This window comes from Portunus trituberculatus, chromosome 8 (assembly GCF_017591435.1).
Source record: "Portunus trituberculatus isolate SZX2019 chromosome 8, ASM1759143v1, whole genome shotgun sequence".
Classification (NCBI taxonomy): Eukaryota; Metazoa; Arthropoda; class Malacostraca; order Decapoda; family Portunidae; genus Portunus; species Portunus trituberculatus.
In genome coordinates, this window is record NC_059262.1 from 4,338,564 (window position 1) to 4,362,013 (window position 23,450).

At 41.2% G+C, this 23,450-nt stretch overlaps 1 protein-coding gene across 1 annotated transcript in view; it reads left to right on the top strand.

Annotated features, from left to right (window-relative positions):
* Positions 1–23,450, top strand: part of LOC123499582 — a 109,537-nt gene that overhangs the window by 65,509 nt on the left and 20,578 nt on the right. The window contains 12 exon segments of the mRNA XM_045247765.1: positions 1,066–1,280; positions 3,541–3,561; positions 3,981–4,272; positions 5,254–5,403; positions 6,110–6,245; positions 7,577–7,716; positions 8,545–8,700; positions 9,123–9,440; positions 10,638–10,691; positions 11,312–11,516; positions 12,418–12,527; positions 12,771–12,905. Of these exon segments, the coding sequence (XP_045103700.1) occupies positions 1,066–1,280; positions 3,541–3,561; positions 3,981–4,272; positions 5,254–5,403; positions 6,110–6,245; positions 7,577–7,716; positions 8,545–8,700; positions 9,123–9,440; positions 10,638–10,691; positions 11,312–11,516; positions 12,418–12,527; positions 12,771–12,905 (1,932 nt within the window).

Below are 23,450 nucleotides of genomic sequence, written 5' to 3' on the forward strand. Positions count from 1 at the left end.
AGCGGGAATCTTCTTCACCCTTGTACGCCGTGATAGAAGGAGTGAGCGGTTTTAGATACCTATAGATATAAAGAACAACTGGTAGCAAATGTTATAATGAGTTTCAGATACGTAGATAAAGAAAAACGGGTAGCAAATGTTATGAAAAGTTTCCTGGAGTTCTTTAGTGTTCAGTCAGATTATTTTAGCGAATACTACAGTTTATATTAGATTGTCTTTTAAAACCGCGCCATGTTTAGAAGTGTCCACCGTGATAGAATGAGTGAGCGATTTGAAGACACGTAAAGAAAACTGGTAACAAATGTAAAAAAAAAAGTTTCCTGGAGTAATTTAATGTTCAGTTATATATTAGAAAATTGTCTTTTAAAAACCGCGCCATATTTACAAGCCTGTTGAGTTGAGACAGCTTCGTGTGAATGTGTCAGTGTATCCTTTTCGACGCATCGCCACGGCCTTCTCATCTGTCCCTCCTCACCACAACACCATTTCACCATTACCACGTCTTCCATGCCCTACCCTGCTCACCACAACACTCATCACCACCTCCTGAGCCCCTTCCTTCCATGCTTCATCACCATTTCTCCTCGCATTTCTTCCCTACTCATTCCTTCACCATTTCTTGAGACCTTTCCTTCTTTGCTTCACACCACCGCCATCACCACGCCCGTTATGTTCTTCCCTTCCCTTCCTTGCTCACAACACTGTATCATCACCATTCCTTCGCTTCCCTTGTCTTCTCATCACCATTCCCTTCGCATCTCTAGTCATCCCATCACCATTCTGACATCACCATTGCCTTCGCTTCTCTAGTCAGCCCATCACCATTTTGACATCACCATTCCCTTCACTTCTCTTGTCTTCTCATCACCATTCTCTTCGTTTTCCTTACCTAGTCATCCCATCACCACTCTGCCATCACCACACCCTTCCCTGCTCACCACATCACTACTCTACCATCACCACGCTCCCAATCTCCTCCCATTCTCTTCCGTACCCATCACCATCACCACGCCCTCTGCCTTCAACCCCATCAGCCCCACCACTAACACCGCCCTTCTCTTACAGTTCTGCACCTCGCCAGTCACCGTTGAGGGGTTGGCGCCCCCTGACAATGCCTCCACCACCTCCAGCAGCCATGCAAGCAGTGACCCAGAGCCCCTACCGCCTCCCATACCCCCTCACGCAGCGCCACCCATCCCTGCCCCGGCCTGCCCCTCCCCCTCGCCGTCTGACCCCGAGGTGATGACAGCAGAGGAAGCCCAGCGGTTACTAAGTGCCAAGTGAGTGACATGACATAATTTGACCTGACCTCACCTGACGTAGCTTGTCTTAATCCCTTCAGTACTAGGACGCATTTTTTTTTTTTTTTTTTTTTATATATAGTTTAGGTTATAAATGGATTTAATGACTTGGGAAAGGTCTATGGAGGTCAGAAGATTAATGGGCAGTCTTCACTATTTTAATCCCCCCACATAAGTTTCTGAAGCTGTATTAAATCAAATAGTAACCAGAATGAATATAGAAACAAGGTCTATGGAGGTCAGGAGATTAATGGGCAGTCTTCACTATTTTAATCCCCCCACATAAGTTTCTGAAGCTGTATAAAATCACCAAATATTGACCAGAATGAATATGGAAACACATCCTGGTACTGAAGAGATCAAAGTTTGGTTTTGCATTGAGTTATTTTGAGTTTTTAAATATTTTTCATGTAATTTAATGTGACCTGACTTGGCTTGACCTTTGACCCAGTGAGATAGACAAACAAGTAGTGATTTTAGTGATGCAAAAGTAAAAAAAACAAGGATAATATATATATTTTTTATTTAGTATTTATTTAGATTTATTCAAGATTGCATAAGTGAAGGTGGTGGCAGTAGCAGTAGCAGTAGCAGTAGCAGTAGTAACAATAGAAGTAGTAGTAGTAGTGACAATGAACTAATGGTGTGGTAATAGTAGCAATGACAGCAATAGAAGCATAATGGTAATAAACTTGTAATGGTGTGTGGGTTGTGCACTGGAATGGTAATATGCGATTGTTAGTTATTTAATCAATCAGTCAGTAAGCCACAACAACAAGCTATACAACCTGAACTCATTGAAGAGGGAGGTTTCAAGACATTTATCCCATTCGTTTAACTAACTCATGTCCCCGTTTGGCATTTTAGAAGGTCCCTCAATAATTTTCGTTGTCTTTGGCTTGCTTTACCTACTTGCATAAATTGATAACAAGTAGGATAGAAAAAAATAAAGCTTTGATCATTGAGAGACACACCCAAAACATAAAGCTCTGATCATGGAGAGAGATCCCAAAAAATATAAAGTTCTGATCATTGAGACCTCAGAAAATATAAAGTTGTGATCATTGTGACCAAAAAAATATAAAGCTCTGATGATTGTAAGCAAAAAAATATAAAATGATCATTGAGAGGCACTAAAAAATATAAAGCTTTCAAAAATGCTCTTTCAAAAATGGTCTCTAAATTGGTAAGCTTTCAAAAAATGCTCTCAAAATCAGTAAGCTTTAAAAGAAATGTTCTCAAAATTGGTAAGCTTTCAAAAAATGTTCTCAAAATTGGTAAGCTTTCAAAAAAATGCTCTCAAAATTGGTAAGCTTTCAGAAAATGCTCTCAAAATTGGTAAGCTTAAAAAAATGCTCTCAAAATTTATAAGCTTTAAAAAAAATGCTCTCAAAATTGATAAACTTTCAAAAAATGCTCTCAAAATTGGTAAACTTTCAAAAAATGCTCTCAAAATTTATAAGCTTTCAAAAAATGCTCTCAAAATTGATAAACTTCAAAAAAAGCTTTAAAATTGATAAACTTTCAAAAAATGCTCAAAATTGCCTCTGACCATTGAGAAACTTCCCTTTTTTTGCCTTTAGCCCCAGAAAGTGTATTAGAACATTTTAACACAATACTCTTAAAATTCCCTTCAGTAATATTAGTAGTTTTAAAAAAGGGCAAGTGGTAAAGATGGAATGCATTAGAACTCCCTTTAATGCATGAATATAAATACAATAATGAGTGTTTTGAATGTTCTGTTTATTTATTTATTTTTACGTGTTTTTCTAAAGGTGTTGCATTGACGTAGCCAGTAACACCTCACCCCATCTTTGATAATGTGCTAGAATGCTCCAAAGACTTCATCTGTATTCTGATCTCCTTTGATTTTATTTGTGTTTTCCTTTTTCTTTTTTTTTTTTTTTTTTTTTCTTATATATTTTTCTCCTTTTTTTTTTTAAAGTCTATTTCGTATTTTTCCTTTTTCATTCATTATTTTTCTCATTTGTATCTCTTCTTTGCCTTTTCATTTTGTAGTCTTGTTTTAGTCTCTCTCTCTCTCTCTCTCTCTCTCTCTCTCTCTCTCTCTCTCTCTCTCTCTCTCTCTCTCTCTCTCTCTCTCTCTCTCTCTCTCTCTCTAGGCTTGTAGCTTTGCACTAACCCCACACAGTGTTCCCTTACCTACCTTCCCCCCATGCCTGCCTGTCTGCCTGCCTGCCTGCCTGCCTGCCTGTACCTGTAACCTGTTAACCTGCAGCATTGTGGAGAGTAGAAAAAGGTGAGTGAGAGAGAGAGTGAGAGTGAGAGTGAGTTTGCATAATATCTTAGTGTGATTTTAGTTTAGTTTATGATATTTTTTGTGTTGTTAAATTGTTATGATGTTTGAAGGATGAGAGAGAGAGAGAGAGAGTTTTACCTAATATTCAACGTGATTTGAGTGAAGTTTGTAGTGTTCTGCCTTTTAAAAGTAATTTGTTGTGTAGTATTATTAATGAAGTAAACGTAACTTAACCTAACCTTATCTCACCAAACCTTACCTCACCAAACCTTACCTTACCTTACCTAACCTCACCTCACCTCACCTTACCTAACCTAACCTAACCTAACCTAACCTTACCTCACCTCACCTCACCTCACCTCACCTCACCTCACCTCACCTCACCTCACCTCACCTCACCTAACCTCACTTACCCACAGAGAGAACCAGAGCGTACTGTCAGACGAGGAGGCACAAGAGGTCGTTTTGCTTCTATCCCCAACCGACAAGACAGCCCCCAACCTCCCACACCCTCAGGAGACAGCCCCACCCCCTGTGCCCCCCCACTACACCAAGCCAGGTCAAGGGGATGAGTATGACAGCAGCTTGACCCCACACTTTGACCCCAGTTTGACCTCTCCCTTGAGTCCCGAGGAGGAGCCTTCTGAACATGACTCCTCAGAAGGGTCAGGTGTTGGCAGTGAGGCCTTCCAGGTGACGAGGGTGAAGGAGGTGAGTTTTAGGGGCTGGATGGGGCTGGGGGTGTTGTTGGCAGATCTGGGGCTTTGAGGGTAGTGTTTGAGGGTCTGGAGTGATGTGAGTGAGTGTTGGGGGCTGGAAAGGGCTGGGAGGTGTTTGGGGGTCTGTGAATTGATGGAGGTGAGTGTTGGGTGGCTGGAGTGGGCTAGGAGGTGTTTGGGGTCTGGGGAGTGAAGAAAATGAGTATTTGAGGGGCTGGGTGTTGTTTTGGGGGATTTTAGGGAGTGTATGAGGTCTGTAGAGTGAAGGAGGTGATTGTTTGGGGCTGGAGGGGGCTGGGAGGTGTTTTGGGGTCCTTTGGGGAGTGTTTGAGGTCTGTGGAGTGAAGGAGATGAGTGTTAGAGGCTGGAGTAGGCTAGTAGGTGTTGTTAAGGGCTATTGTGCAGTGTTTGGGGTCTGAGGCAGTGTTTGGGGCTATGAGAGGAGTGTTTGGAGCTAGAGGAGGTCTACTGGGTGTGTAGGTTGGGGAAATGTATTGCATCTAGACTGTTTTAAGGAAGTATTGAGAATCTGGGAGGGGCTGTTGTGAGGGTATTGGGATCTAAAGAGTGTTGGGGGTCTAGGGAAGTGTGTGAGGGGATCTATGAGGGAAATCTTGGGGCCTGGAAGCTGTTGGAGTGTTGTTGGGTGTTGTGGTGTCTGGGGAAGTGTGTCAGGGGCTGTGAGGGGAATGTTGGGGGTCTTTGAGGTATTAGAATGTTGTGGGTGTGTTGTGCAGTGTTTTTGGGGTCTGGGGGAGTGTGTTTGGGGTCTGTAGGCCATTGGAGGAGTGGTTTGGGTGTGTTGTGGAGTGTTTGAGTGTGTTGTGGAGTGTTTGGGTGTCTGAGGGAGTGTTGGTGGTCTGTGTTGTATTGTTGTGTTCTTGTTCTAATGTTCTTGTGTTTTTGTTTTTGTATTGTTATGTTCTTGTGTTCTAATGTTGTTCTTGTGTTCATATGTTCTCTCTCTCCGCAGGTGTTGGTGGAGGATGGCGTTCACTATTTAGAGGACGGTCACTTCTGGGTGGAGGTTCCCGGCATCCCAGAGGAGGAGGAGGATGAGGAGGAGGACATCATCATTCCCTTCCACCCACCCACACGCCTCACCTTCTCCACTCAGCCTGTCCAGTGTGTGTGTGTGTGTGTGTGTGATGGTTATCTTTTGTGTTTGTGTTAAGCGTTTGTTTATTTTTATGTTTGTTTAAGTTTTGTGTTCTTTTACTTCTCCACTTCTTCATTCCACCTTGTATCTCCCCGTCTCCTCTCTCCACCTTATAATGCTTCCCTCTTCATATTTCCACTCTCCACCTCCACCTCTCAGTACCTCCCTACCACCCCTCCACTGCCCTATACCTCCCCAAATGATCCCTCCACTTTCCTGCACTTACACTCCTCTTAATGCCTCCCCACTCCACCTCTCCATCCAATTCCACATCATATTCACCCAAGTTCTCTTTATGTCACCCCTCTATATCGCTACTTTCCTCCACTTAGCCTCCACTTCCCTCCACTTAAGCTCTACCTCCCTTCAATTAGTCTCCACTCACTCCACTTAATCTCCACTCTCCTTACTTACCCTCCACCTACCTTCCATTCCTTCCACTTACCCTCCACTTCTGCCATTTTTTCTCCACTCCTCCACATACCTCCACTTGTCTCCACCTCCCTCCTTTTATCCTCCACTCCACACACCCTCCACCTCCCTCCACTTATCCTTCACTCTTCCACATACCCTCCACTTTCCTCCACTCAGCCTCCACTTACCCTCCACTTTTTCTTCACTTACCCTCCTCTTGTCCTCCACTTTTCTCCACTGAATCTCCACTCCTCCACAGGTATTCAGTACGTACTCCGTCACTGAGTATGACCGGAAGAATGACGAGGTGGATCCTGTGGCGGCCAGTGCGGAGTATGAGCTGGAGAAGAGAGTGGAGAAGATGGATGTATTCCCTGTGGAGATTATCAAAGGTTGTGTGTGTGTGTGTGTGTGTGTGTTTTACAGCGTTGTTTTGGGGCTCATAGTGTCCTGTTTCCATATCTATTTTTATCTAACTTTTCCTTAAATTTGTGCACACTTTCTGCTGTTACAGTCTCTTCACTCAATCCATTCCAGATGTCCACTGTCCTATGTGGAAAACTGAACTTCTTAATGTTCCTCAGACACTGACTTTTCATGATCTTGGAGTGTCCTCTTGTTTGTCTATTCTCCATCCTCTGTCAGTGTTACCAGGTCTTGTCTGTCTATCATTTCCATTTGGTTTACTGTCTTATACATTGTTATAAGATCTCTCTTCTGTCTATCCTTCAAAGTTGGTAGTTCCATTTCCTTCAATCTTTCTTCATAGGTAAGTTGATTTACTCTTATACGTCAATATTAGCTCTCTCTCCCATGTATCCTTCAGAGTTGGTAGTTCCATTTCCTTCAGTCTTTCTTCATAGGTAAGGTCCTTCAATTCTGGCACCATCTTTGTAGCTGTCCTTTGGATTCTTTATAGTTTTCTGTCATATTGTATGTTTTGCATTTTTCCCATCCCATCCCTATCTATCTTACCTCACTATCTTACTCTCCTCTTCCCTTTATCATCTAACCTACCTATCTACCTTCCTACCATCTTACCTTCCACCTAACCCAACCCACTGTACCTACCTTTATCTTCTCTCCTTATCCAACCCTCGTCATCTTTCCTCCCCTATGAACACTACCTAACAACCCTCTGATCTTTCCTCCCCTTGCATTACTACCTTTCCTCTCTCCCTATCTACTCTTCTCTACCTTTCTTTTCTGCCTACCTACTCTTTTCTATTCCATCTTTACCTTTTTCTCTCTCTCCTTACCACTCTTCCCACTACCTTTCCTCTCCCCACCTTTCTTCTCTTCCTCCGCATTCTTTCCTCCCCTCCAAACCCTTCCAAACTTCTCTCCACCTTTCCTCTCCCGTCATTACCTTTTCTCTCTCCATCCCCATTCTTTCCTCTACCTTTCCTCTTCCATCGCTATCTTTTTTTGCTCCCTTCCCACTCTTTCCTTTACCTTTTCTCTCTCTCCCCTATCTACTCTTTCCTCCTTTCCTCTCTCCACCTTTCTTTCCCTACCCACTCTTTTCTCTACCTTCCCTCTCTTATTATTACCTCCTCTCTACCCATTCTTCCCTGTACCTTTCCTGCCCCATCTTTATCTTTCTCCTCTCCTTACCCACTCTCCCTTACCTTTCCTCTCTCTCTCTCTCCCCACTCTTACCTCCCCTCCAAACCTTACTCTCTCCTTTCTCTCTCTCACCACCACTTCTCCCTTCCCACAGGTGAGGGCGGCCTGGGACTAAGCATCATTGGCATGGGTGTGGGGGCTGACGCAGGTGTAGAGAAGCTGGGTATCTTCGTTAAGACCATCACACCTGGGGGAGCCACTGAGAAGGATACCAGGATACAAGTGAATGACCAGGTGAGTGTGGGAGAGGGAGGGAGAGGGGGAGAGGTGAATAGGGAAAGGTGAGGGATAGAGAGAGAGTTAAGGTAAGATTAGATAAAGAGAGAGGGTGGGTGACAGGGGTAAGGGAGATTGAGAGGTTAAAAGAAAGAGAGAGAGAGAGATGAAGATGAAGTAAAGAGAGGAGTGAGAGAGATAGGATGAGAGGTAAAGAGAGAGAGAGAGAGAGAAGGTGAGAGATAAAGAGAGAGAATGTTAGAGATACAGAGAGACAAGGTGGGAGATGAAAAGAGATGAGAGATAGAGAAGGTGAGAGATTAAGAGTGGGGAGGTAAAAAGAGATATGAGAGAGAGAGAGAGGTAGGTTGCATTACAAACACTCCCAACAACACTCTAACTTCACTTGTTCAGATTATTAAGGTAAGGTTAGGCTAGGCTAGGCAACAACACCCACTAACCTAACAAAACCACATGTACTTTACTTCAGATTGACGTTAGGTTAGGCTAGGCTTGGTAACATTGCAACCACTTCCCTTCCTAACCACTACAAATTGAGATTAGGTTAGGTTAGGCTAGGCAACATTACAACCACACTAACCTAACCTGACCCAATATTACAACCACTCTAGCCTAACCTAAGCCAACATTACAATAATTAACCGTTTTAACCTAACCACACCTCCACAGATTGAGGTTAGGTAAGACAAGGCAAGGCAAGACAACATTACAACCACTAACCAAACCTAATCAAACCAAACCAAATTTAACCTAACCTAACCTAACCTAACCAAACTAAACCTAACATTACCTAACCAAACCACACACTAACCGTCCCTTCTTCAGATCATCGAGGTGGACGGGAAGAGCCTGGTGGGGGTGACGCAGGTGTTTGCAGCGTCCGTCCTGAAGAACACCAGCGGGCGAGTGCATTTCCTCATTGGCAGGGAGAAAGACCCGGAGAACAGCGAGGTGGCCATTCTCATCAAGCAGTCCCTTCAGGTAATGCCAGTGGTGGTGGTGGTGGTGGCTCGGAATGTGGGAGAGAGAGAATGTTGTATTGGAGGGAGGATTAGATTGGAATGTGGAAGAGGGAATGAGAGAGGTGTTGAAGGGGCTTGGAATGTAGAAGAGAGAGAGAGAGAGTTTAGCTGGATATATAAAAGGAAGAAAGAATAAAGAAAAAAAGAAAATACAAAGAAAGGATAAGAGAAAATATTTGAAGGCTGGAATTCAGAGAGAGAGAGAGAGAGAGAGAGAGAGAGAATATTAGACTGCAATACAGAAAAAAGAGGAAGAAGGAATAAAGAAAAGGAAAAACACAATAAAACAATGAAAATGGAAACAAAAACATCTTTTCTTCACCTTTCCTAAGCTACATATCAGAGAGAGAGAGAGAAACTAAAACAAACTGACTCTTCCAGGCTGACCGAGAGAGAGAAGAGAGACGCCGTGCTTTAGGTGGCCCAGACTACGACCCCCACACTGGACACGGCCTTTACGACACCCTCTCATCCCCGTCGGAGGAGAACTCTCGCTCGGAGGACATGCCGAGCCAGCACCACCACCACCACCACCACTACCCAAGCTACATGGATGGCGGAGGGGTGGTGGTGGGATCAGCGCCTACCTCCCCAGACCACACATCCTCCCCACCCCCAGAAGTGTTTGATTTGGAGGGAGACACTTCAGACACCTCCCCTGACAATGACATAGGAATGCTCAAGCTGAAACTGAAAGAGGTGGGTGAAGGAGGTATAGTAGTGATGGAGGAATGAATAAGAAGGATTGATAAAGGGTAGGAGTGGGTGAAGGAGGAATAGGAGTAGTGAAGGAATGAATTAGGAGGACAAGGATGGATAAAGGGTAGGAATAGGAGAGTAGGTTAAGGAAGAATTGAGAAAACAAATTGGATATCTCCTTCTTACCATTAACCCTTTCAGTACCACATTTCTATTTTTATTCTGCTTACTATTTGGTGATTTTATACAGCTTCAGAAACTCATGTGGGGGTTAAAATAGTGAAGACTGGACCATTAATCTTCCAACCTCCTTAGACCCTTCCTAGTGTCAATAAAATATAATCACACTCAAAACTCAGGTAAAAATGTGTCCCAGTACTGAAGGGGTTAAACGTTTGTCATTGCTTCAAGGTGTAAATCCCAATCTGTCCATCTTAACAGTTTAGCCAATGTGTTCCCAATTGGTCTTGTAATGTTAGCTGCTGTAATGTTGAATCCAATTGAAGTATTACCAATTATAGATAGACTGATAGAGAGTTGATGGTTTATTCCCTCATATTCAAGTTAGTCACATATTTCCTCACACTCAGACCCCTATGAAGACCCAGGTTTTTCATACATTTCCTTACTCAAACCCTTGTGAAGCCATTTTTCCCTATAAAGACTCAGGTTTTTCATGCATTTTCTTACTCAGACCCATGTAAAGCTGTTTTTTCTGGACAAATATTCAGATAGTTCATATTTTCTCACACTCAGATCCACATAAAGTTGTTTCTCCCCTTAAAGATTCAGGTTTTCCACACATTTTCTTACTCAGACCCCTGTATCGTTGGTTTTTCTTCACAAATATCCAGATAATTCACATTTTCTCACACTCAGACCATTAACTTATTTTTTACCGTAAATATCCAGGTTTTTCGTACATTTCCTCACACTTAGACCCTCGTAAAGTTATTCAGTCCCCCTTCAATATGTAGACAAATATGAAGGTGTATCATCCCCATCAGTATCCAGATTACCACCACATTTCCTCGTTCAGAACCATGTAAAGCTGTGTGACGCGTTGTAGTGGTGTTAAGTGTGGAGGTAAGCTTTGTGTACATCCCTAACCTGGCTTTTTTTGCTCTCCTCACCTCTCCCTACCCTCCATGCCACCCCTCGTCATCCCTCTCCGCCCCTCGCCGCCCCCCCTCATAGGTGCAGTACAGGAATGCCGTGGCTGAGGCAGAGATAACGAAGCTCAAGATGTCGGTAAGTGAAGGAGTGATGGTTGTGGTATTGTCTGGTATTAATTTATTTTTTATTATTTCTATTTTCTGTTGATTTTTTTTAAAGGTGTTTTTAATGTTTGGGGTTTTCATTTTTTGCTATTCTGTTACTCTTTTTTTTTCTTCTTTTTCTCTCTTCTCTTTTCTCTCTCTTCTCTTTTTCTTCTCTCTCTCTTTTTTCTTCTCTCTCTCTCTTCTCTTTTCTTTCTTCTCTTTTTCTTCTCTTCTCTTTCTCTCTTCTCTTCTTTCTCTTTCTCTCTTCTCTCTCTCTCTCTCCTCTCCTCTCCTCTCCTCCTCTCCTCTCCTCTCCTCTCCTCTCCTCTCCTCTCCTCTCCTCTCCTCTCTCTCTCTCTCTCTCTCCTCTCTCTCTCTCTCTCTCTCTCTCTCTCTCTCTCTCTCTCTCTCTCTCTCTCTCTCTCTCTCTCTCTCTCTCTCTCTCTCTCTCTCTCTCTTCTTTATTCTTACCTTCCCTTAGCTGCTAGAAATGAAAAAAAAAAAAAAATAATAATAATAATAATCTTTCTATATACACACACACACACATCTCTTACCATGAACACTATCACTTCACCCACCTTCACATTCATTCTTACCTCCCCTCAGCTGCTGGAGATGGAGAAGGTAGTGACAGAGAACACGCAGTACACCGCCCAGCTTATGGAGACCCAGGGGAAGGTGGCTGAGCTGGATTCCAAGCTGCAGAGTAAGGAGACAGAGGTGGCCACTTACCAGGACATGCTAGAACAGTCACAAGGCCAGTTCATCGTGCTGGAGAAGAAATACACCAAGGCCAAGAAGATTATCAAAGGTATGGGGGGTGTCTTGGGGTTTGGGTGATGTGTAGGGGGTGTTATGGGGGTTGGATGGTGTAGGGCATCTTTTGAGGGTTTGGGTGGTGTAGGGGGTGTTATGGGGGTTGGATGGTGTAGGGCATGTCTTTCTGGGGTTTGGGTGGTGTAGGAGGTGTTATGGGAGGTTGGGTGATGTGTGAGTAGTGTTATGGTGGGTTAGAATGGGTTTGGTGGTGTGTGGGTGGTGTTTTAGGGGAGTTTGAGTGTGGTGATGTTATTAGGGCTTTGGTGATGTATGTGTGGGTGGTGTTTTCAGGGTTTGTTTTAGTGGTATGGGTGATGTGTTGGTGAGTTACAGGGGGCTTGTTTGAGTGGTATGGGTGATGCTGGTATGGTGCCTTGTTTTGAGTGGCCTGTGTTCTTTGTTGTGGTTAGTGTTCTTATTCTGTTTTCCACATAAGGATGGACAAGTTTACACACCAAGACACTGACAAAACATCTTCATTTATAACCAAAACCACTACAACATCCACAATTCATAAGTCAGTGTTTGAATGTGACACTGGCAGGATATCAAGCTTGTAAAATGGCTGTGTACTTAGACTAACATTTTACAAGAATTCACTCACCAAAACTGCTAAAACACCTTAATTTAAGCACTACAACATCCACAAATCATAAATCAGTGTTTGAATGTGACACTGGCAGGAAATAAAGCTTGTAAAATGGCTGTATACTTAGACTAACATTACTTACCTCTATTACAAGATGAGTTATTGGTGGAGTAACAACAGACTAACATCACTTACCTCTATTACAAGAGTTACTGGTGGAGTAACGACAATAATAGCAATAATAATGACGCTCCCATTTCCTCCCCTCTGTGGCTGTTCCCTGCTGTGGTGGTGGGTTCTGCAGAGTACCAGGGAAGGGAGAGGGACTTCCTGCATAGAGAGGAGTATCATATCACCCAGTTGGAGGACAAGGACTCCCACTACAATGCCCTCGTCAAGGCTCTCAAGGATCGGGTCAGTAACACACACTACTTTCCAAAGGCTCCAGTTAAAGATACTCATGTTTTTAAGTTTTTTTTTATGGTTCTTGTGATGGATTGGCAAGATTTTTAGTTTATCATAAGTCAAAACTGTCTTGAAAACCCAGCTAGTCATCTCTGTGGCCTTGATAAATTTGGTGGTGAGAGAGCAAAGCGTTTTGAATACAGACGCAACTTTTAACCCTCTCTTCACACAACCCTCACCTCTCTTCTACAGGTAATACAACTAGAGCATGAACTCACAAAGGCTCAAAAGAGTGCTGGGCTGCCTGTTCAAGTCCCCACAGATTCCAGCACTCAGCCGGCTTACTGGAACCTACAACAGAGTGCCCAGAATGCAGCTATGTCTAAGGTGAGCAGGCAGGCAGGGGCAAGGTGAGGCTGGGATGGTAAGGGTGATGTGTAAGGGTGAAGCAGATTGTGTGTGGAGGATTGCAGAGTAAGTGAAGGTAAAAAAGGGTGTTAGACTGTGTTTTAAGGGATTGAAGAAGTTGTAAGCGTGTTAGTTATATTTTAAGGGGTTGAAGAGGCTGTAAGTGAAGGTAAAAAAGGGTTGGATTACATTTTAAGGGTTTGCAGAGGCTATAAGTGCAAGGAAAAGAGTGTTGGGTTATGTTTTAAGGGTTTGAGGAGGATGTAAGTGGACGTAAAAGGATGTTAGACTATTTTTTAAGGGTGTTAGATTATTTTTAAGGGTTTTAAAGGACTAAGATGAAAGAAAGGTAGAGTTGGTGATGTGTAGAGGATTTTTTGATGGTTTTAAAGGTTCATATAAGTGTTTGTTGGTATAGAAGGGATCTGAGAGGCTGTACAAAGAGTATCAGATTATGTTAAGAGGAGGATGATGAAGGAAGGAGTAATATGGAAAAGGAGTTAGATGCAGCTTTGGGTGAGGGTGAGTGAGACTGCCCACCCTCTCCCCACACCAATGAGAACTGGGGTATGGGGGGGATCCATGTTCCTGAGGCATTTTAGAACACATGCATCGTTATTTCTGTTGTTTCTGTCGATTGGCAAAGAGGAAGGTAGCAGAGAGTGAAAGAAAACGGAATTGGACACAAAATATTAAGGATTAGAGAAAAAACACATTCTAATATTTTCCTTGCTTTCTCATGTTCTCCGTTAGGAGTGAACGAAAAAGAAAGCAAAGAAGAAAGTTAGATAAAGACAAAATAGAAGAAAGAATAGGGAAAATAAACTGAATACTATGCAAAACAATTACAGAATCAAAGAAACACACACACACACACACACACACACACACACACACACACACACACACACACACACACACACACACACACACACACACACAAACATGTAGATATGGACAGGGCCACGAGCGTAATCAGGCCCTGTAAAACTCTAACTAGGTAAATACTTAACCCTATCAGCCCTCTGGTCGAACCTAACAAAACAACCTCACTAATACAGAAAAATAAAACAAAATAATGTGTTCTGGAATGCCTACGGATAGAGCATTAGTTACCAGTGCATGTGTGACTTAGGGAGTGTGTGTGTGTGTGTGTTTGGGGCATGACATAGACCAGGTGTGCATCCATAGCAGCACCGTTAGTAGTCATAGAGTCGCCTACAATGTGTGTCCGCTATGATTGATTGACAAGTTCATGGCTGAGAACGGAAACTTGCTTCTTTTTAGTTCTACGTGTTAGTGGATTTTTTTAGCAGTTTGTCTTGTTCTTGTGTTCTGGAGTGTTTGTCTCATTTGGTGTGTGTTTAGTGGTGTTTGTGTGGTACAGTGTCAGCATCACTAGCAAGCTTTACACGCCACACACCACAATGAGGCGATGGTGCAGAGCAATGACACACAGCAAAAAAAGGGTACTGAAATGCAGAGCAAAGATACAAATATTCTTTTTACGTAAATTGTTCACTGTGAATCCTTGTGTGCTGCCTGACTCATCACAAACCTGGAAGTGAATGGGTGGCAACTCAGAGGATGGAAGACTGGAGAACAAGAAACAGTGGGGTGGCAGGAGGGCAAAGGATGTAAGACTGAAGAACAATGAATACAATGGGCTAGCAGGAGTTCAGAGGATTAAGACTGAAGGAGAAAAACACAATGGGTTGCAGGAGGTCAGGGGATGTAAGACTGAAGAACAATAAACAGTGAGTTAGCAGGAGGTCAGAGGATTAAGACTGAAGGAGAATAAACACAGTAGGGTGGCAGGAATTCAAGGGATGTAAGGGTGAAGAAAAATAAACAGGCAGTGGAAGGGAGGGTCAAGTTACAAGATTTCTGGCTGCTATATACTGCTAGGGAGTGTCGAGTTACAAGATGGCTGCTATATGTTGCTGCCTGGGTTTTCAATATGCACCACGAAAGATTAAAAAAAAAAGAAGGGCACCACAAGGGTCATATGGCAGCAGTAACATTATGAAACAGATCAAAATTCTCGTCACTCAAATTACAAGACTTCTGGCCACAACTAAACACTGCTACCTTAACCTGTGTAACTGACTCTTCAATACACACCAAAAGGAAGATTTAAATGAGAAAAATGATCATAAAATAGTCAACATTTAAGAAAATATCAAACTTCACTTATTACATCCAGATTACTAGATTTCTGGCCACAACTAAACACTGCTACCTTAACCTGTGTATCTGATCTCTCAATACACACCAAAAGGAAGATTTAAACAAGAAAAATTATTGTAAAATCAACATTAAAAAAAGCATCAAAACACGCTTATTACATTCAGATTATGAGATTTCTGGCCACAACTAACAAGTAAACACAGCTACATTAACCTGGCTATCTGACATTTCAATACGCACTAAGAAGAAAGAAATAAGGGAAGGAAAAGGAACCACTAATCATTATAAACTCCATCAAAAATCACTATTAACCCCTTTTGTATGCATTTTCATTTTTATTCTGCTTACTATTCTGATTGTGTACAACTTCAAAAACGTGGGGATTAAAATAGTGAAGACTGGCCATTAATCTTCTGTCTATAGTCCCTTGCTAGAACAGAATCGTTTAATCACACCCAAAACTCATGGTAAAGATGCGTCCCAGCAGTAGAGGGGATGATGAGCTAATCCTTGCATGGTACCTGACTTTGCTGTGTGTCTAGAATGAGCTAGTGAACTGGTAGAGGAATGAGGAATGAGCAACACAGAATGGCATTAGTTGAAGAGCATCTGTGTGTTTCCTTTGGCATGTGATACACCCCCAGCACCTCCCCAGTCCCCCAGCACATCACCACCACCACTGTTATAATGTATAGGGCACTGGACCCCATGGAAAACACCCTCAACACCTCTACACTATCAGACATTTGCTCTTTCACATTACACCTGAGAAACACTCTGCCAAACACTGAGGCAACACCAGAACAGCCTTTTTTCAACACCACACCTATGCAACACTCAAAATACCACCAAAATGCCTTCACACACATGTTCTTTCACACTACATGTTTGCAACACCTTATGAAATACCACCACCACCTCAAGAACATCTCACCAAACACCCAAGCAACACCACAAACACCCTTTTCTCAACACCACACTTGCATAACACTCCCAAAACACCCCATCAATACCATGTAACACCACCAGACACCAGCAACATCAACAAAACACCACCACCACCTCAACACCTTAAGAACACCCTGTCAACACCACAAACACACTTTTCTGAACACAACACCCCCAAAACACACTTAAAACACCAGTCAACACTACAAACACCATTTTCTCAACACCACACATGCATAAAAGTCCCAAGACACCACCAAAACACCACATCAATACCATCAAACACCCTTTCCTCAACACCACACCTCCAAAACACCCCTAAAACACCCCATCAACACTGCAGCACCCTATTTCTCAACACCACACCTGCTAACACTCCCAGAACATCCCAAAACACCCCAACAACACCACAAACACCCCTTTCTCAACACCATATCCCCAAAACACCCTAAAATACCACTCAACACCAGCAACACCAAATATTTGAGGTTCTGGTACTATGTGGTGATGTTTTTTATATTTCTTTCACTTGCGTCTTGTTTGTTTTTCCTCGCAAGCAACTGTTAGCTATTTCCCCGAGAGTGTTGGAGGAAGGTGAGGAAACAGTTTGGCGTGCGAGGAAAAGAAAGGAGAAAGGAAAGAAAGCCATTGAGATTTGGGCAGCTTTGTGTTACGACGATGAGAAAACGCTTTGTTCTCTTGCCGCGACTGTTTTCAAAGGCCACAGGGACGACAAGTTAAGTTTTCAAGGGTGTTCCTCATGTTACTAGCACAGAAATCTTGTTAATCTGTCACTAGAACTGTAAAAACATCCTTGAAAAATGCTTTGGTCTGTTTTCAAAGGCCACAGACATGACAAGCTGTGTTTTCAAGGTGTTCTTCTGTTAATAACACAGAAATCATGTTAATCTGTCACTAGAACCATGAAAAACACCCTTAAAAACCTGAGAAATTTGAATTAGAGTCTTAAATGTAGTTTGTGATAGAGAAATGTTTGTTAATAGCACAGAAATCATGTTAATCTGTCACTAGAATCTTAAAAACACCCTTAACAACCCAGAGAACTTAAATTTGAGTCTTGAAAGTAAAGATGTGATGTAGAAGTTGATAACACAATCAGTTCTCTTTATATTTTGACTTTGTGAGGGTGTACATAACATTATTAAGTCTGTTACATGTTCTTTGTGTTCTTGTTCTCTCAATTGGTCTTGTCAGTGGCTCGTGGTCTGAAGTCTGCCTGCCTCTCATTGGTGGTCTATTTGGTAACCTCTCTGTGTTTTGGAAAGGTCAACTGATACTAACACTTTCTAATTTCAATGTTGTTTTAATACGTTGCTATTCTTCTGTCAGATTTTTTTTCTTTTTGTTTAATTTATTTATTTATTGTTGTATTTGTTTATTTATTTATCTGTTTTGTACTCTCTCTCTCTCTCTCTCTCTCTCTCTCTCTCTCTCTCTCTCTCTCTCTCTCTCTCTCTCTCTCTCTCTCTCTCTCTCTCTCTCTCTCTCTCTCCAATCAATTTTTACCTTTATAAACTCACTGCTCGATTTCTTTTCTCTAACTTTTATCTACATTTTATCACACTTTTGTTATGTCCCTTTGTCTCTTTATCTTTCTCCTCTTTCCCTTTTTCCCCTTTCTCTTTCCCTTTTCCCTTTAGTTTTCACTCTTATCCTTATCTTATCTTTCTCTTTCTCTCCCTTTTCCTTTCCCTTTCACCCTTTTTCCTTTTAATTTTCACCCTATCAACCAACCGCTTCATTTTCTTTATGTAACTTTGATGTACACACTTTTTATTACCTTATTTTTGTCTCACTTTTGTAATGTTTTCTTTCTCTTTGGTCTTCACTTTGACACTCCACAGTTTGATATGATGACTCACCCTTTCAATTTGTGGTCTTTGTACAGTTACCACATCTATTTGTCCACCATTCAAGAGAGCAACAGTTATTACATGCATCCAGTCACTGCCATGTATTGAGAGACACTCCGCTCGCTCACCATGGCTGTTTCTCAAGGCCACAGAGATGATTAACCAGTTTTTTAAGAGTGTTTCTCCGACTAATAACAAAGAAATCTTATTAATTTGTCCCTAGAACTGTAAAAAACATCCTTAAAAGCCGTTTCAATTTCACTGCTATAATATTCCAAGGTCACAGAGATGATAAGCCAGTTTGTCAAGAGTATTTCTGTGGTTAATATCATAGATATCTCATTAAAACTAGAAAATATCCTTAAAAATCATTGTTATTTCACTACTATGATTTTCGAATGCCAATTTCTCAAGAGTGGTTCTCGTGTTGGTAATAGAAATCTTGTAAATCTGTCACTAAAAACCCAAATAGCGTCATCATAATGAATTTTAAAGGTCACAAGAGATAATAAGGTATGTAGTTTCTCAAGAGCATTTGTCCCTGCTGTTAGAAACAAATAAATGGAAATAGAACCACTTAATCATCACTCAGAAATGAATAAATAGGAAATCACAATTATCAAAAAAAAAAAAAAAAAAAAAATGACAATTATCATAAGCAAAAAAAAAAGTTACCATTAAAAAAAGATTATCATAAATAAAAAGAAAAACAAGAAAAACAACAACAATCACTTGGCAAAATACAGGAAGCAGCGACTGGATGGATGTATGTACAAACGTCGCTCATCTCTCTCACACACCAAACAAAACCAAAACAGAACTTGGTCTTTACGTCGGCAAAGTTTCTATTTACTCCTTGGTGTTTTGAGTGTCTGGAAGGGAGGGACGGGTGGGTGGGTGAGGTGAGTGGAGTGAGCAAGTATGTAGGTGTGTGTTAGACCAAGTTTACTGTGTTAGGGTGCCTCTGTGCTGTGTGCGAGACAAGGAGAGTTAACAAGGAAGCAAGGAGAGTTAGTTCATTAGTTTAGTGTGTTATATGAGGCAAGAATAGTTAACAAGGATGCATTAGTTTGATAGGCAGTGTGTGAGGCAAGGAGAGTTAGTTCACTAGTTTGGTGGGCTGTGTTTGGTTGTCAGTAAGCTGTGGGGAACCTGTCATAGTGAATGTTGACTGTTGCAAGACTTAAGTGATGTTTCCTGTGTGTTTTTGTGACTCAGACTAGTGGTAATGGAAAGAGTGAATGGGAAATAGTAGCTGAAATGTGGAGAAAAGACTGAAGATGCTAGAGATTGAGGGAAGGAAGAGCTAAATGGGGGAAAAAAAAAGGGACAAGAAACAAACATTGAGGGTGCCAAAAGAGATCATGGGTAGCAAAAATTGGGTAAAAAAAAAAAAATGAAGATGCTAAAGATTGAGGGAAAGAATTGCTACATGGAATAAAAACAGGAAAAAAAAAAAAAAAAACATTGAAAATACCAGAGATCATGAGTAGCAAAAATAGGAGAGGAAAAAAAAAAAATAATAATGATGAAAAAAAAACTGAAGATGCTAGGGATTGAAGGGAAAAAGTCAAACATACGCCAAACACAGTCAAGATAGACGAGATAAATTAACTGACTACTAACTGTTTGATGAAATAGACAGTTTAGAATGTGTGTAGAATAACAGACTATAAGTAACTGTGATAGGCTGCAATAGGGCTTGTCACTGTGGTGGTGGTGGTGGTAGTAGTGATGATGTGAGTATATTAATTTTTCCTTTTTGTTATTTATTTATTTATTTTTGTGTATACAGAAATTTTGATATGCATTGGTCCCTCATTATCCAGAGAAGTAACAGCCACACCCTTGGAAAATAAGTACTGTACCTCCCTTTTTAAACCCCTCTGAAGATCACAAACTTTCAAATAAAACAAAACAGCAAACACAAATTTACAACTATTAAAATTTATCAGAGAAATAGAAAAAAAATAGAGATAAAAAGTAGTGAGTGTGTTTTGACTGTCTTTCATTCCTGCCTCATAAAACTGTGGAGAGAAAATGGATAATGAAGGATGATTGTACCATAGAAAATAAGAAAAACTGCTTTATTTAATACCGAGAGAGAGAGAGAGAGAGAGAGAGAGAGTGGGTAGGTTTGCTTTGAATAATTTTAATAGTGATAGTTTCAATTTACATACCTCAATTTTTTTTATTATTATGTTTATTTATTTATATTTTTTATTTATTTATTTTTTTTTTAGAGAGAGAGAGAGAGAGAGAGTAGGATTGCTTTCCATGATTTTAATAGTGATAGTTTCAATTTAACTTTTTCCTTAATGACTGACCCCTTTCCGCTCCCAAACAGTTAAATCTAGCGTGACATTCCATAAGTTTGCATTGTTGGAGTTTGGTTCATTCATACAATTTTACCGAATGGAACTTATCTGCCTGGTTAATAGAATAGACCTTATTTATCTATTTATTGATTTGATCTTTTTTTTTTTTCACTCCTGGCCTTCATGTCTTGTGGTTTAGTTAGTTTTGAGTGCCAGGAAAGCTTAAAGTGTGTGTCTTGGTCTTGTTTCTCTATTTTATCATCTCTTCTTTTTTTTTTTATTCTTTTTCATCACTTTTTTTCCTTTCATTCGTCACTCCTTTCCTTCCTTCAATCTTTATAATTTTTTTTTTTTTTTTTTTTTTTTTTTTTTTTTTCTCTTCCTTCCTTTGTGCCTTCCTTCACTAACTTCCTCCCTTCTCTCCCTCATTCATTCATATTATCCTTTACTCCTTACTTTTTTTTTCTTTCCCTCATTCTCTCCTTCCTTGTTTTGTTATCTGGTTTTGTCCAATTTATCTCTTACTTTCCTTCCTTCCTTCCTTCCTTCCTTGCTATTCTTCCCTTCATCCTCCCTTCTTTCCTTCTTCTTCCCTCCTTTCTTCTTTCCTTTTTTCCTTCTTCCTTCTATCTTTCCTTTTCTTCCTTCCTTCCACTGTGATGATTTGGCCCTGCTTGTCCCAGTGTTCCTGCTGTTACTACCACTATTGGTTTGCATTGCTATATTGACTGGAGCCACAAAGAGAGCAGTAAATTATGATACTCAAATTTATAGTAGTAGATAATGTTTGATTTTTACTTCTGGCACTGGAATGGATGCTAAATTTAAGAATATATTGTACTGTAAGGTTGTTTCTATATTATATTGACAATTGGCACTAAATTTGTGTATAAATGTATAATGTGTAGTTTATTTATTCATTTGTTTTTATATTGATTTGATTTATTTGATTTGTTTTTTTTTTATCTGACTATCTAAGGCACCAAACCACAAAATTTTCAGGTGACGTCAATATTTAATTCATCTTTGCTCTTGGTGCCTTTTTTTTTTTTTTACTCATTCTCATTATTTGTTCACTTTTAGCTACAACTTCATTTTCTTTCCCTTTATATTCTGAGTTTTCTTAAATTTCCTGCCATATTGAGTTTCCTTGTTCATCTTTCTTCATATCTTTGTCTCTCCCTTATTATTTTCACTACTTCATGCTGACAACACTCAAACTCACCTATTCCCTCATTACTTTTGTTTCCTTCCTCATTTTTCATCTTTCTTCATATCCTTGTCATTATTATTTTTGCTTCCTGCATCATCACAACCCCCCAAAACCTTCTCTCTTTATTTTGTTTCCATCCTCACTCTTTTCATCTTTCTTCATATCTTTGCCCTTATTATTTCCACTTCCTGCATCATCACATCCAAAAACCATCTCTCTTATTATTTTCTTCTCATCCTCACCCTTTTATCATTATCTTTGTCTCTCGCATCATCATAACACCCAAACGCATCATCACCAGGACTAAAACCTCTTCGTCTTCTCTCCCGTGTTGTGTTGTGTCCTTCCTGTTCCGTTTTGGCCCAGTAGGAGCATAAACACAGCCACCCCCCTTCCAGTACTGGTCCGGCGAGGCACCATGAGTGCTGACCCAATCCTCTTATCTCTCTGTTAGCCCCACGACAAGAGTTGGCAACCTGATAGACAGTGCTGCCCCTTAGTGTGTGTGTCCTCACCCACTGCCCACACCTACACACACGCACACACACATATATACAGGCATTAGGTGTTTATCAGTGGGGGTTAAAAAAAAAAGGAAAATATAAAAGAAAAAGCTTTATATATTTCAAGCCTCCATCGAGAAAGCTAGGAAGATTATTCAGAATTGGAGGATGTGTATGTAAACAGTATACAGTAAAAAGTGCATCAGTATTTCATGTTAGGTGGTGCGCTGCGAGCCTGACTCAATCCCACGGTGGAGTTAAAGAAATGCATGTGTGATCTGTGTGATGCCGGACACTAACCCTTGGACTGTTGTGATATCGCAGTGCAGGCTTCCAGTACCAACTTGTCATAAAAGCACAAATATTCCTTTTTTAATGTAGCTACAGTAATGCAAGTGGCAGGGTGTTGTGGTGGTGTAGGGCCAACTCATCACTGTTATCGCTTGTCTGGGTGTCATAAAATTCAGAGCGTTTCACAAGTGGGGATTAAAAACTTTATTGTGACTGTGTGGTTGTCTTGCCATTGTGTTAAACTGTCAGAGGAAACTTGGAACTTGATCTATGCTGAGAGATACATAGCCTTGTGATGTTAAGGTGAATTAGATCAGAGAAATAAACTTTTAATCACAGACTAGGAGTGGCAGGGGATGTCATCAGCACGTGTCTTTCTAAGTGAAGGGTAGCAAGATGGCATAACTGACCAGCCTCGGAGGTGCTGGTGTGTGTGTGTGAAGCAAGACAAACTTTCTTAAATGACGCCAGGAGAAACAAACCTGTCATGCTGTGGCGTCCTGACTAATACTGTTTGTCTTCCTGCCCCCAGCTTGCTTTAACATCTTAGCTCCACACAGCCCGCCATACCCACCCACAGCAGCAGCCTCGCGTTACCATCAACGCTGCACCCATACTGCTGCTGCTGTGTTGTGGCGCGTGCTGTGGCTATTACGTGCTCCCAAAGTGCCTTGTTTTGAGTCCCCTCAATTTGAACCAGCCGCTCTTTGCTTACCGCGAGAATTGTGTTCGATTATTATATTTTTTACCAGCCAACTTGCATCTATTTTGCATACTGGAGAACATTCCATAGTGGCCTGACTAGGATTATATGGACATAGTATACACAGTCTTCCTTGTCTAGTTTGGTGTGGCTTGTGTAGCATCGTAGCAGCAGAGGAAAATGAAAAAAAAATGTAGATGTGTGTTGTAACCATTCCCAGGCAGTGTTATGTGTAGTTTTACAGACCAGTATAGAAACAAACTGCTAACTCAATATACAGACACAAAGTAGTAACGTGTAGTACAGCTAGTGAATGATGTACAAGACGCTAGGGTGGTGAGAGCAAACTGCCCTAACTACAATACCATGTCAACACCCTGTCAAACCTACCCTGTCTCGGCACGCATCTCTGGCAACATGAACTTCAGAGCTGCACGTCCCAACACACACACACTCAGGACGTCACCTCAATCCACATGTTGCC